Source organism: Micrasema longulum, unplaced genomic scaffold, assembly GCF_059751315.1.
Source record: "Micrasema longulum isolate JH-2025_06_02 unplaced genomic scaffold, ASM5975131v1 h1tg000299l, whole genome shotgun sequence".
In the NCBI taxonomy this organism is placed as follows: Eukaryota; Metazoa; Arthropoda; class Insecta; order Trichoptera; family Brachycentridae; genus Micrasema; species Micrasema longulum.
The window spans coordinates 879216-894357 of record NW_028277503.1 but is presented as its reverse complement, the minus strand read 5'-3'; the positions used below and the strand labels follow the sequence as shown (position 1 = coordinate 894357).

General features: G+C 31.4%; 2 protein-coding genes across 4 annotated transcripts in view; both read right to left on the bottom strand.

Moving 5' to 3' along the window:
• Positions 1–276: 276 nt before the first annotated feature.
• Positions 277–4738, bottom strand: LOC148282757 (cysteine protease ATG4C-like). The gene is given in 2 exon segments (XM_088224616.1): positions 277–1436; positions 1439–4738. Coding segments are annotated over 2 exon segments (1512 nt in total). The 5' UTR covers positions 2760–4738; the 3' UTR covers positions 277–1245.
• A 20-nt stretch (positions 4739–4758) lies between these two features.
• Positions 4759–15142, bottom strand: part of LOC148282756 (cyclin-dependent kinase-like 4) — a 43940-nt gene continuing 33556 nt past the window's right edge. For all 3 annotated transcript variants that reach the window (XM_088224618.1, XM_088224619.1, XM_088224621.1), the window contains 7 exons: positions 13383–13502; positions 13030–13195; positions 11367–11474; positions 9403–9545; positions 9212–9307; positions 7869–8006; positions 4759–6817 (listed from right to left, as the gene is read on the bottom strand). In XM_088224618.1, the coding sequence (XP_088080744.1) occupies positions 6695–6817; positions 7869–8006; positions 9212–9307; positions 9403–9545; positions 11367–11474; positions 13030–13195; positions 13383–13502 (894 nt within the window). In that variant the 3' untranslated portion in view covers positions 4759–6694. The remainder of the gene's footprint in view (positions 6818–7868; positions 8007–9211; positions 9308–9402; positions 9546–11366; positions 11475–13029; positions 13196–13382; positions 13503–15142) is intronic.

Below are 15142 nucleotides of genomic sequence, written 5' to 3'. Positions count from 1 at the left end.
AACTTTATATAATTTGAAATTTCAAACACAGCAGTTTGATATTTTAAAATAAATATATCAAAATTCAAATCAAAATCTAGGTAACTTTTTTTTACATTTCAGTATATTATATTATAAATAATTCTACTAATCAATATATTATACAAAATAAGCTTGCACTTTCTAAAACTTTGGTGAAATGGCCCCTAGGTACAATTGAAAAAAAATGGTTTGTCATGAAACAATGAACCATATTCTTTTACAAAAAAGGGTTGTTTTAAGAAAGAAACACAACCATTCATTTTGTCGATGTCACAAATTTATTATGTACACTACTTAAATTATTCACCTATTTAAAAAATGTTCATAAAGGTTTTTGCCTAGAACATCTTATAAAGATATGCGAACATAAATTAATGATGTTTATTTTACTAAACATCAAATGCATTATTAGGATTACGCAAGACAAACTATAAAGCTAAATTAAAAAAAATATATTTTGATACCCTAAAAGAAACAATAAGTTGGATTAAGCGTGTTTAAAAATTGGTCAGAATTCTAAACAGTTCTATTCTTGCAGCCAGTTTCCTGAAATTAGTCTTTGATTAGAACACATCTTTTATTGACAGCCGAGTCACCTGTGCATTTACAACAAAACAGCATATACCTCACCCAAAAAGTAATCAATCATGTTGCAAATACTGTAGATAAATATTGTCTTAGTTGCGTAGTAATAACATGTTAAAATCTACATTATGGTATTTATTCTGCAGATTCTGAGTGGAAATACGTTTCTTATCAAAATGAATCATGTTGCAAAATTGTCATGGCAGCTTTGTCTGATTTTTATATAGAATTTGTATGGTGAACAATTTATCAAATTTACGGCTTATTATAAATCTTAATTTACATACAAGATTTCAACAAATTTGTATACATAGTAAAATGAATATTTTGTGATTCTAAATCTGACCCGTTTCTTGTTTAGTTTTCTGACCCATATAAAAATGAATTTAGTATATTTATTTGGGCATTTTATTACGCATGTATATATGCATATTATATATTTGTCATTGAAAATACTCTTTTATGTCTAAATATTTTACTAGAGTAAAACCTCTATTAATACCTTTTTTGCAAATAAAGCCAAGTGGGTTTATAATAAGTGCGAGTAAATAGTAAATGTTTTTAATTTAGCTATTTACAAATACGAGGTCGTACTGTTTTGGATAAGCTTTTGTATAGATAAATTGATCGGTTCACTTTTTAAATAATTACAAACTCCTCACACTCCATATCGGTGTCACTGTCGTTTACATTGTTGGATACCCATCTCTCGTCCGTCTCTAGAATGGAGTAGCGGGTGGATGGAACTCGGGTGTCCGCACTCGACCCGTTACTGAAAACGAACATGGGGTATTCCGAGTTGCCGGCGGCGTTGGGTGGGATCAGGAACGTTGGACGGTATTTCTGAAGTTGTTAAATTCATTTTGGTTAGCGCAGTAGAATCCTATACAACACGAAGGATCCATCTTTAGAAGTGGCATCTTTCTGGGAGATCGGCAGTGGAAGGAACTCACGGGGAAGTTGGGCTGCCAAACGTCCACCACCTCCTGACAGTAGTGCGGGTCGAGGTGGATTAACTTGTCATCTTGGTACCCGACAAAATATAAAGAATGCTTCGGTTTACCTCCTATTATACCGATGCAGTACTCTAAGCTGAGTACAGCGGTGAGACATGCCCCGTAAATAGGGTTCATTTTCTCCGCTCCTAATCTCACCGGGACCAGGATGATGAGAGCTTTCCACGCTCCGTTCGCCTTTGTGCATTGCTCTTTTATATCTTGCAAGTAAATGGCGCAATCTTGCGCTACATAAACGCAGAGATCGTCGAACTCGTAATTTTCTTTAGAAGCTTCTATAACTGCCGACCTGAGTAGGTACGCCACGGAGCCGGGCCCGTACCAGTCTCCGGGCTTCTTGCCCATAGTCTCCCCCAGAGTCACCAATTGGTGAATGGACAGAGGACTGTTGAAGGAAGGTTTGTCTCCGAACCACTTTATAATCATTCGATGGCAGCAGTCTTCTTGGTACGTGCGAGAAGAGAGAATAGTTTGGTCAGCCGTCCACCTCCAGGAGCGTCCCAAGAAGTGGCATATGAGGGCTTGGGCGAGGAGCATCTGCCCGCTGCGCAGCATGCAGCCCCAGCCGCAGTCGGAGGTGAAGTTGGACCCATTCAAGATGGGAAACTCTCGCCTGTAAGTGAGCCACAGGCGACTCAGGAAGTCTGTTTTGAAACCTTCTATTCCTTCCCCCTCTAGTTGGTCGGCGACTTGCTGCGCAGTAGCATCTGTGCCTATCTCGGTAGAGCTTTCGATGGAATCTGTAGGGCTAAGCTTTCTGTGATAGCATCTTCCGAGTAACCACACCGGGGATTCTTTAGAGAAATTCGTTTTTATTTTTACCGTCCATCCATATTTCATGTTATTCCAAAGGGACATCAAGCGGGACTCAACTTTTCCCTTGAGGTCCGACCCATCTTCGGATTTCTCTTGCGAAGGTTCGGGGTCTGGTAATAATCCCGTAGCGATTCCACTTCGCCAATTTCCGTAAAATGATACCATGTTGCTGGACGGCTGGGCGGGCTGTGAGGAAGACGTTTGAGCCGCATTGCTGGTTGAAGAAAACGGATAGGAAACCGTTCTATTATGAGAATGTGACCTCGGCTGTCTTGAATTTTCTAACCTCTCGTTTGGCCTGTCGGAACTTCTAGAATCCATGTTACTGTGTGCATAATTTCATTATGAAAAATGTAATTAAGGAAAGTTGTACGAAATCGCCCTCTAAATTATGCAATAAATAACATTTCTTCGGTGTTACGATTTATTTACTAGAAAACCGATGACACTTTTGACATCTGACATAATATTATTTTAAATTGGCTCACTTCTATGGATTTTGTTTTATGGTCAAATGAAACAATGATGATTTCCAACGTTTACTACGTCATTGGCTGTATGTAGTCTATGTCTAGCTGTCAAATAAAAAACTTTGTTATTCATATTATTTTTTAGGTTATGCCAGAAATAACTTAATAACTCACGGAAACAGTAAAATATTTATATAATGGAAGGTGTCAAGAAATTTCTAAATAAAAATCTTGTTTATCTAGTTATGATACCTTTTATTATCGGTACTCATGTCGGATGGAACATGTTGCAAAAAAATACGACATTTGTTGATGAAGAAGAACGATTGAAAGGTCAACCTATTGTTTTGGTAAGTTTGCGTCTTCATTTCTTAACTTTCTTCAGGCTTTACGTATATCCTCATTCGATGGCCTATTTGTTAGTATCTCAAACATAAAAGTCGCAGAATTCCTGGACTGACTAATTTTATTATTGTATGTATGTGCATTCAGCACAGGGAAAAGTATTTTTTCCGCCATTTGTCACTAATTTACTCTAGTATTTTTTGGGAAAAATCCTTTAACGTAGGCCTATTCAATAAGAAAACCAGTGATTATGTTACCTTCATATAAATACCCATCGATTGTAAAATGGCTAAATAACTGATTGTGGCATATATAGTGAAATTTGAAGATTTTTATAATAAAAAATAAGCTTTTTTAAAATTATTTTTAATCAATTCCAAATCATGGAAGGCAAGACAGGGGGTTATTTATTCATTCATTTCAAATTACATTTGTTAACACATTCACCAACTTATTATGGCTTGTTAAGCTGTGCCCGTGTTAAGCCATGTGTTATGCAAACTATTAGGGCTTAACTTATGATAACTTATATAGCGCCATTTTCGTAATATATTACCTCAGGGGTGCTTTACAAAATAATTCTATGAATATACATTTTAATTTTACTTAAAATATAAGTAAAACAGTTTTTTTTGACATCTCATGCTACAGATTTATTTAAATGATTCAGAAAACATGCGGGTTCGAAGTTTTTTCCGAAACATCACTTCACTTTCTGTTTCGCACTTCTGCTGGAGAGCATTCCATGCTGTAGGGCATGCAACTGTAAATGCTCGCAATTATAATTAAATATTTTTAATAAAATTTAGTGTTCTCATTGCATACAAATGTATAATGACTTTTGCTATCTCTGTAGATGTAGCTGATTTAAGCGTAAGACATCTGTCAGCTAGTTCTTCTGGGGTGGTACTCTGAATTTTCTCCTCCTAGAGAGTGGCTAGTTTGTGGATTTTCATTTTTGCATGCGACTTTACTTTGCGTCATATATGGCCACACCTACGATTAAATATCAAATGATGTATAAAACTGTTTAAAAATTGGAAAAAAAACTAATATAGTTTGGTTAATTCAAACTAATTAAGTATTTTGGGAAACGCTTAATGTAGTAATAATGTTCTAAATTAAAATCATCATGTTTGGTTTTACGCGGTCGTATTTATTTGACGCTTAATCATCAGTGTGGTCATATGTGAAGCAAAGTGTAGTCTCATGCAAAAAAAAAATATCTACAAATTAACCACGCTCTAGAGAAGATTCAGAAAACCACCACAGGGGTGGTATTCTGAAGAGTAAAAAGGCCACACTGATGATTAAACTTCAAATTATGTATAAAACGGTTTAAAAATCGGAAAAAACTAATACAATATGAATCGTCGAGAAACCAATCCAGGGTCGCATGAATTCTGATTGCAAAATAAATTTTATTGCTTGGCAGAATTCGCTATAAGTATTTGCAAAAAAGCTATTTTAGAACTGCTCGATATTTTTATTATTACTTCATTTCAGGCTTTCAACAGAATAACGAAAGGTTTGCTTGGGGAAAAACAAATTGATGCAAAGAAGGAATAAGACCAAAATTATTTTGTGTTATTTTATTTACAATATAATTTTCTAATGTTACAGTGGTGGTGATTTATAGTCATGTCAGTGAAACTGTAAATAAGTAATATTCATTTTGGTAGTGTTAAAATAAAGATTATAAAACATTTATTTAAGTGTGTTATTGTTATTCTTTTTTATTTTTACACTGTACAGTATAATCTTTTTACAAATTTACATAAACATATGTATAATACACAAACACTCTGGTTGGCAATGGACCGAGAAGAAAACATACCTTTCTTATGCAAAACAACTTACTTAAACTCACTGAAATTTGATTGACATAGGACTGAGAACCAGTAATTGTCTATGTACAAAGATTTAAACATACTTAAATATTATTGAACTAGGATAGTTCGATAATGTTCTTTTAAGACAAAACATTTTGCAAAAGTGTTTTGAAAGTAGATTTTTTCCAAGAATTGTAGAATTCCTAGTAATCAATCAAATTATAACAAAATTCTAAACTCTCTAAAATTAACTAAATTGCAAGAACGAAGAACATCGACCGATTTTATGACTTTTAATTTAAGTCAAAATTCTCAAACGGTGGCTCAATATAACTCACCTATTTTTAGATTACAGAATACCGGGAATGAATATGCATCATATTTTGATATATTTAGTTTATCTCTGCCTCACTTAAAAAATAAAGTGACCAACATATTCTTATCAAAAAGAAAAATCAACTTCAGGAGATCGGGTTAGAATAGTTTTAATTTGATTGATTAAAGTATTTTGTTATTTTATAGGAAACTTATTATAAATTTAATTACTTTAAAATATGTATGTATTTCAAGTAATTTATAATGTGTATGGTACATTAATATATCACACTCGATTTTTTTTTCAAGCACTCTTTAAACCACATATATGTAAATGGCAGAAATGCCGTACATAAATAAATTAAAAAAAAAAACAATTATTAGTTTTCTTTGTTATTGTGAAAAATCTATCATATTAGGGTTAATTAATATTTCATTCTATTTAATTTATAGGCTTTGGTAAAGAGTTGAATCGGATAAGAGGGATATGAAAATATTGGTGGTAAATAATTCATATTTGTTCCATCAGCTGTAGTTGTATTTTCCCGAAACTAACGTAGTAAGAGGGGTTGTGGCCTGACCGTAGTACGGCAAACTCCAGGTCAGGAGCCCACTCTACCATCACTGGTTTCTCATATTCCACGACAAATGTACAACTAGTTAAAAAAAATTATTCAAATTTTAATGCTGTAAGTTGTCTCTGATTATGCTCTGAAATTGAACTATTTATTTAAAAAATAGGCAAGTATTTCTTTTAAATAGTTAGAATAAAATATTAAGTGACGGTATCCAATTATTTCACAACAATAATTTATCATTGAGTGTTTTATTTTTTAGTTTTTTGCAACAGAGAGGGAAAACATTTTTTAATAGGGATATGGAAGTCTAGGCATTTACGGGACTTATAACCTTTCATTGACTGGTTTAAGTGGCAACTTTACACTCTGTGTAACGTCCACCACTGTGTCTATGTTAGAATATCTTTATTTTCTCAAATTCTCCACTTGTTGACTTTTGTTTTGTCTCTCCGTTGAAATAAATTTCATTCTTGATACCGCCCTTGGGAGTAAAATCCAGCCTTGTCTATATACAATCAAAATATTGTTCATTTTGGTCAAAGATATTTAAAGCAGCGATATTACAACTTGCCTCCATTGCCATTCCAATAAAACATAGCAAACCTTATATTCTAACCACAAAGCTAAGATATTTTAAATCACAATATACGGCATTAAGTAGCCATTTATTTAAAGTCTTTGTAGGATCTTTTTTGATTGGATCCATTGTAATTGAGTCATATTGTTGGTAGATGGTCCATCTTGTTGGGGTTCCGTTTGTTTTTGACTTGTTGCAAGCGTGCATCTTGGTTGGGCAGCTGAAGTTGGGGCAGAGATGTTGTATTGATCTGAACGGAACCCTGTCAAAACAGAAGTTGTATTATTTAATATAATGTAATATGTATTCCTAATTACAGATATAATACCTACAGTAAGTATTCAAACATCTTTCAAAATCAGCATTTGTGAGTTACCCACTAAATACACATTTTTTTATCTTCCTCCATGAAGACAGATGTTTTCATATGGAAATAAATAAACTTAATAATCTCTCAGCTCCATAACTAATTAAAACGTGATAATTTGCACAACAACTTTAATCCTAAAACTAGTAACAAAGGTGATATAAATAATTATTTGTTACAAATCAATTTAGATCTGTCAAAACTTTGGTCAGGATATTCATAAAACATACTAAAAACTAATAATTTCTAGTTATCTCTGTATAGAACTGAGCAATCGATATATGTTTTTTAATCCAGGATAACATAGCAGTGCGTCCAATGCTTTGCAAGCTATATTGTTTTCAGATAATTTATTTTAAACTACCTTCAGTCACATTAAAGAAAACCTAAATTAATTCAAGATAAATAAATAAAATTTAACATTACCAAAAATGTTTAATTGGCTTTATTTAATTTTAATCTTAAAGTACAAAAATAAATGCTCTTTTGCGGACTTATTGCTAAATGCAATATCTTGGAGCCAACCGAAACACAGAATAAAGAAGAATTTGTCAAAATTTATGGATATGCTTATATATACACATAATTAATTAAAAATAACAGCTGCATAAGGGCAGCTAGAACTTGCACATATACATTTGAATAATAAAAATACTAATGTTATACACACTAAACGACGAGGAATGTGGGATCAGGTAATGAGTTTGGAAGGAGACAGGAAGAGGATCCTCGAAAAAGTAGGAAAAATTATGAAGGGAAGTTAGGGTTCTAAAGATATATGTATAATAATGTTTCTGACTTTATACCATGTAATATTTTCACCGTTCTGTCCGTGTAATTGAATATATAAATAGTTTATTTTATTTTTCGAATTTATTTCAGTCAAAACCGTAATTTGTATGCAAAAGATTGCTTTAATTTATATTTTTACAAAGGAAAAACAAACCCTTGATTTGTCCCTTTTCATTTTCTCAAATTCTTCTATTTCTGATTCGGGTAGTCTGTAGTAAAAGTTTTGGAAGATTGCGTGCCTTAACAGCTGTTCACAGGTCCATCTTCTAGCCGGATCTTTATCTAAGCATTTCTGAAAGTTAATTATAACGATTAGCCCAAAATTATTTCAAAGATAATTCATTTGATAAACATGCAACTTTACTCTCCTGTGAGGCACTACATTTTTTTTTTTTAGTTTTCAATGCATGTATTTTGCTGATATGTCAATGATAAGAAAATGTACATATTCCAAAAATTACAAAATTCTTCAACTACAACAACAATAAACCATTATATAGATACACAGTATGATATCGAGGGCATTGGAAGCAAAGATAGCAAACTCCCGTTTTGGTGTTTTCGAGAAAAATAACAAAAACTGTTACACTAATGCCAAAGAGAGTCTTTATAAGAGAAATGTTATTATCACTGAACTTAAACTTTAACATACTAATAAATTAGCTTTAATAAAAACACAAATTCAAAAACTTTTTCAACGGCCATTTTGAAAATTTAAATCTCAAGACTGTCATAGGTCGAATAAAATGGCTGATGGATATTGCTATGTTTGCTTCTAAACACTATTTTCAAACCATCAGAAGAATGATTTTAAACTAAATTGCAACTCAACTCATGATTTTTAAACTACAGAATTACATTATAACCAAAAAAAATGTTTTTTGGAGGTTGCTATCTTTGTTTCCAATGTCCTCGATTACTTCAACTAGGTAACTTTAAAATCTGCATTTGTGAGCCACTAGTAACACATTTTTTTGTTCTCCTCTATGAATGTAACAAGTAAACAAGTCATGCATTCAAATAATATGATTGAAATAAATCACGACTTGCCTATTTGTAGGAAGAAGGAAGATACAAATATGTGTTTTTAGTGGTAAACTCAAAAATGCTAATTTTGAAGTTACCTAGTTGTAGTATTTACCCTACTATATTATATTTAAAAAGGAAGATTTATATCAATTTATTAAATCTGTTTATTTAAAAAACATCCAAAGAATTTTAATCAGATACTTTGTTTGACGCAAATCATGTAAGTTATTTTATTTACTTATTGTAATATTGTACCAATTGTACTTCTCGCTGGAATGAACTTTATAATTTTATTTAATTTTTGCGTGGCCGGGACAAAATGCCAAATCCGCCAGGATCAACGTGTAAAACCGAGACAATCTTGATCAAACCGGGACATATGGTAAGCCTACCTATGTGTATAATAAACGTAACCTATTTTTTTACTTTACTAACTATGCATATAGAATTCATTGTGTCCAAAATTACCTCCATAAAGTCCTGAATATTTCTTTCATTAGTATATCTTTGAGGAATCTTCTTCGAAAGAGGTTCAATAGAAGAAGGCTCTGGTAATGTCATTCCCTAAGAAGTAAAAAAATGGAAATTAATATCATTATTTTGCATGTATGTGGTATAATTTTACAAGTGCATTAATGCTTTTATTAAAATATGGGTACCTGGAAAAAATCATTCTGTGAAAATATTGTCATATGCCTTGGTAGAAGGTCTCCTAATGTACGCCTTATTAAATATAATTGATCCATATCACTTTTCCCTGGCCATAATGCTTCTCCTGAAATGAGCTCAGCAAAAACGCAACCTGTAAACCAATATTTACACCATATTAATACATAAATCTATTAATTTAATCCCAATGACGTAAAATGAATAGACACGTTATACCTATGCTAGACATCCAGAATATAGAGAAAAAAAATATAGCGAATACATATTGCGTTGCTCTCAACAATTTGAAAAAAAGTGATAGGAAATCACAATACATATGCAATCGTTCATATGAGAAAGAGATATATACATATTTCCTTAGCTCATGTTTGACTTGTTACCATCTAAATGACACTAGCTGGCAGTTGTCAACATTTTGAAAAGAGTGCTGAAAAATATAACTAATTGTCTATTTATTCTATGCATTGGATTGTATTTACCAATGAAACAATATATCTGTTTTGTTTTTCACAGTTGTAGTGTAATTAAAGCATTCTATTGCCACACACAATGGCATATTTCGGCGGAGCATCAAGTCTGATTATGATGAAAGTCCGTTAGAGAATGAATTGAATCGAATGCATTTTTACGGTAGTAATGTGTCTATTTAATTACCCTTCATTGTTTATTCCTATATAATTGATATTTGAAGCTCTGAATTTGTGATTGCTGTTTATATCTTCAGAACAAAGTGTTCATTCAAACTTGCGAATGGTCCCACAAAACATTCGCTATATACGTATATTTTAAGTACATTTCTTTATTTTAATATCAACTTTCCTTAGTTACGTATATTTTTAAACTTAAGATTTTTTTACCACTGTTTTTTTTTAAACTGATGTTTCTTTTTATTGTTACTTTGTACACTTTTTGGTTGTTTTTCTTTTTCTTTCAATCACATTTAAAAAAAAAATAAATTATGTCAAGTTTTATATCGTTTGTTATCCTATATTGTATAAATTTGCATGTTTTACAATGTTTAAAAAAAAATTTTTTTTACTGTTTTTATAAAAAGTTAGATAATGTTGGTAATTCAAAATCAATAAATAAAAAATAATAGTAATTCTAAACACAGTAATTCAATCTTTTTCTTCATCTTTTAAGAGATCCCAAGATCTGGTTACAGAAAACTAGTTGTTCTGATGAGATGATGAGGTCTAACTGTTCCTTCATCTCTTGCATGGTCTTCCAATTTAATCAACTTAATAAATGTCATTATAAAAATATTAATTGGTTTTTTGTTCTTATTAACTTCCTATCCATCTCCACTCAGATGACTTCCAAACGCCGCCATATCCAAAGGTGGGAATCTAATTCCACGATCTCCAAATTGATTTATTTATATCTATTTAAAAAACACAAATATTTGGTGTATTATTAATTATAATTACTCAATAGGTTCTATTGTTGCCGTTAAACACTTGTTTCAAGCATTTACAAGAAAGGTTGTGGTGAAATGAAAAAGATGCGTTTCTCAAAAATAGTTCGGTAAGGAAATGGCGGGTTTTGAAAATATACAACTTAATTTTTTATAATTTTGGAACAAAGTTGTTATGAAAAATTGCCAACTGCCATTATAAAACATTATAAAGTAGAAAATTAAACTGTTAACATTTACTTATACATGTAAGAAAATCTAATTTTTAGTACCTTATTTTTTGCATTGATTTGCATATTATCAGAATAATTTATCCATGTAAAGATTCTCAGCAATTAAAGGTAACTTTGAATTATCTATCCTTACCTCTGTTTTGTATAAATACATTTAACTCTTTAATAAAGATACCAGTCTCGAAGATGTCGCGAAAGCGATGAAACCGGTCACTGGATATTCCAAATTTGTGGATTAAAGTATCACTCGTGTTTTATTTATATAATAAAATAAAAAAAATGGTAATATTTGTATCAAGCTTACCAATAGCCCAGACATCAACGGGAGTGCTGTACATAGTATCTCCTACTAACAGTTCTGGTGCTCGGTACCACCTTGTAGCTACATAGTCTGTATAATTCTCCCCAGGACCTGTGGAATTTTATCAATTTTATATCATTGCATTTCTACGTACCATTTTAACAAATGGTGAAATGGAATAATATTCAAACTTGTCATTTAAGTTTTATGTCTAATTAAAATCCATTGATAAATTCCTCATTTGTGAGGTGACTTGAGCTTGAGTAAAAACTAGTTTCGCCTTTTTTTTTCTTATTTTCCAGTTAACAATTAAATAAAACTTTATATAATTTACCTGTTCATTGTATAATACAATAAAAAAATATTGTATAGTACAGTGATGGGTAATCTTTTTAGCTTAGCGTGTTAACATTCTGAAAAAATCTGGCTGGATTCGGATGCCGTAACACATAGAAATATTTAAAAAAAATTATAGCCTTAGTAAATAAAAGATAAATAATGTAAAAGCCCCTAAGTAAATTAAGAAACCACATCACTCATTTTTGTATGAAGATCGTCCATAAACGATGCGTGTCACCCAGAATGAATTGGGATGTCACCTCTGACACGCTACAGATTACCTATTACTGGTATAGTATAATGTATAAATAATTCCTTATGTCCCGAAATGAGTTTAAGTAACTCCTGGGAATATAATATAATATAATGTGTATTAATAAATAATAAAATAAAGAGGGTCAGTTTCACCACAAAAATTTTAATACTAAACTATTGTTGCTTTTTTGCCAAAATAGGTTGGTTGTAGAAAGTAAAATAAAACAATTTATTTTACCCAGTTTGACAAAAACACAACCACCATAAAACATTAAACTTTTTTTTATTCAAATGGTCATAAAAGGTTTATTGTTTTAGCTTCTTGATATCACCAATTTATGTTCTAGTATAGGTAACATTTTTATGTTTCTCATTATTTACTTATTGAATTGCTAGATAACTTGTATGACACACAATATTATTTATTAAATAAAAAGTAAGTCAATCCAAAAAAAGATCTTTTGTTATTTTATCTGATCTTATAATTAAAATGCCTGCTACTGATCGCTATAAATTCAGTTTCATTGAAGGGAAAAATACTCATGAACCACACAAGTGAGATGAAGATGCTTAGGTGGTCGGAAAGTGTGACAAGGCTAGATAGAGTAAATAATGCACATTAGGAGCAGTTTCAGGTTGGCTCCGGTTACATAGAAGATGAGAGAATGCAGGCTGAGATAGTATGGCTTTTTATCGAGGTATGAAGAAAATGCGGTGCATACGGCACTAAAACTTCATGGGGGCCGAAGAGGTAGTTGTCGACCCAGTGCCACATGATGGAGCGCTACACAAAGGAAGTGCTAAATGAAGAAGGCCCAGTTGGACGAGACGATGGCCCCAGAATAGGGGACTGTAGGAATGTAAAGGAGAGCCAACTGCAAATGAAATTGGATTAGGGATAGAAAGTGGCGGCCACCGTGGTGTAGTGGTCAAGACGCTTGACTCACACACGGAAGGTTCCGGGTTCGATTCCCGATGAGAACACAAAAAAAAAAAATTAAATTAAATAAGAAAGAAGAAAGTGAACCATAATTAATTTGATCGGAAATTGATTAGTTATGATGGTCCTTACTTATCATCCGAGCGAATCCAAAGTCGCATAGCTTAACAACTCCTCGTGATGTGAGTAAAATATTTTCTGGTTTCACATCTCGGTGAATACAGTTGTGTTGGTGACAGTATGCTACTCCTTGTAATGTTTGCCAGGTTATTTGTTTCGTCAATAACTCCGGACATCCCTGGAAATAAGAATTTTTATTTATTTCAAAAATGTTTTTACTAACGCTACATCACCAGCTTATATAGCAAGTCTATAAGCTATGGAGTAATAGGTTATCAATATCAATATACAAAGCCCAAGCTGAGCGGGCACTTCAAATATTTTTTTTACACAAATATGATTCTAGACAGTAGATATATTGTCACCTGTGGGTATTTCTCCAATTCGTGTAAAACAGTGTGGTCACAAAACTCGAATACAAGATGAAGTTTCCTTTTTCTTCTAAATACTTCTATTAAATTCACTAAGTTTGGGTGCTTCAAATTCTGAAAGCAAAATAAAAACCACGTTGATTTCAATGATATATATGATAGTATAAAAATAATCATAAAAGTAGATTAATTACATAAAACTTTTAAATGCAATGTTACATCAGATATTTATTTACTTTTTATTATAACGGTGCTTTTTAAAAAATAATTTACTTTATTTAAATGCTTAACCGCAAGCCTTTCATGCGTTTGACCAGACTTGTATTTTAAATTTAAGATTTAGCTGCTATATCGTTTTTGTTTAATCCATTATTTTTGAAACATTCAAACAAATTTTACTTTAATACACTTCATCTTTATATGAGTTCCAATGCACCTAATTTTGGTCTAAACTTTAAGACAATAAGTTTGGTCTAAAGTTTGTCTAAATTTTTGTAGACAAGGACTGGATTCAACTCCCTGGGGAGCTGTTGATATTAACACATTACAACAGAGATGAAGGACATTCACCATGTGAATATTACACAGTGTGTAAAGTAGCCACTTAAACCAGTCATAAGCCAATAAAACTTTATTTTTCATGCAATTTTTTCTCTGTTTTTGATGTGTATTATTATTTTATCTCTTTCTGAAATTTATTTATCAAATATTTTCAAACAAGTCATAAGCCAATAAAACTTTATTTTTCATGCAATTTTTTCTCTGTTTTTGATGTGTATTATTATTTTATCTCTTTCTGAAATTTATTTATCAAATATTTTTGTGTACCATATATTATATTATTATCTTATAAATACTAACTGTAAACTAATTTTTATTATTTGTTTTTAACATTAATTTGCTAATACCATTTCTTTTGTTTAAATTCTTTACAATTTGCTTTTTAATTCTAACATTTTTCTTATATCCATATTTTTTTTTCTTTTTTACTATGCAAAGTTTCACTTTCGATTTCGCATTGCAGCCTGGTTTTTTGTTTCTACATGTATACAAAAAAAAGTGTTGTTTATTTGAAAAATTATTACTTACTATGTTTGTACTTACCTGTATAATTTTTGCAAATGCCCCTTGGGCGTATTGTAAAATTAAATAAATAAAAAAAATAAAAAAATAAGCCCTGTAGATGCCTAGACTTCTATATTACCTTCTCTAAAATATTCTTTATCTCTGTTGTAATACGTTAAATTTTAAGAGGTTATAATCTGCCGGTCAATAAGTAATTGTACTTTATTTATATAATAATACACTTCCAAAGACAAAGTGTATTTAAGTATATTTTTTAACAGAAATAATATACCTACTTAAATACACTTTCAAAAATGGCAAAACCAGCATTTTAAAATGGCTAAATCGTATGACTTGCTTACTCTTCTTGCGTTTTATTTAAGGACAGTCTTAAAAAAGGTTATGAAAAAGTTAATAATTATTTTCAATGGAAATTGAGAACCTCTTTAAGGTCATTGGCTGGTCTAAGTGATCACTTTACTCACTAAATGCCTAGACTTCCATATTCTTCTCGAATATATTCTTTGTTTGTGTTGAAATATTTGTCTATCTTGATAAACTTTCTAGCAAATTGATTCCAGTACTTGTCTACAAATATTTGTAAATGCTCAAACTATTGTTGTAAGCATAGAATTAATAATAGTTCAGAAGGAGCGTAGAATCATATTTGAATACATCGGAATGTGTCC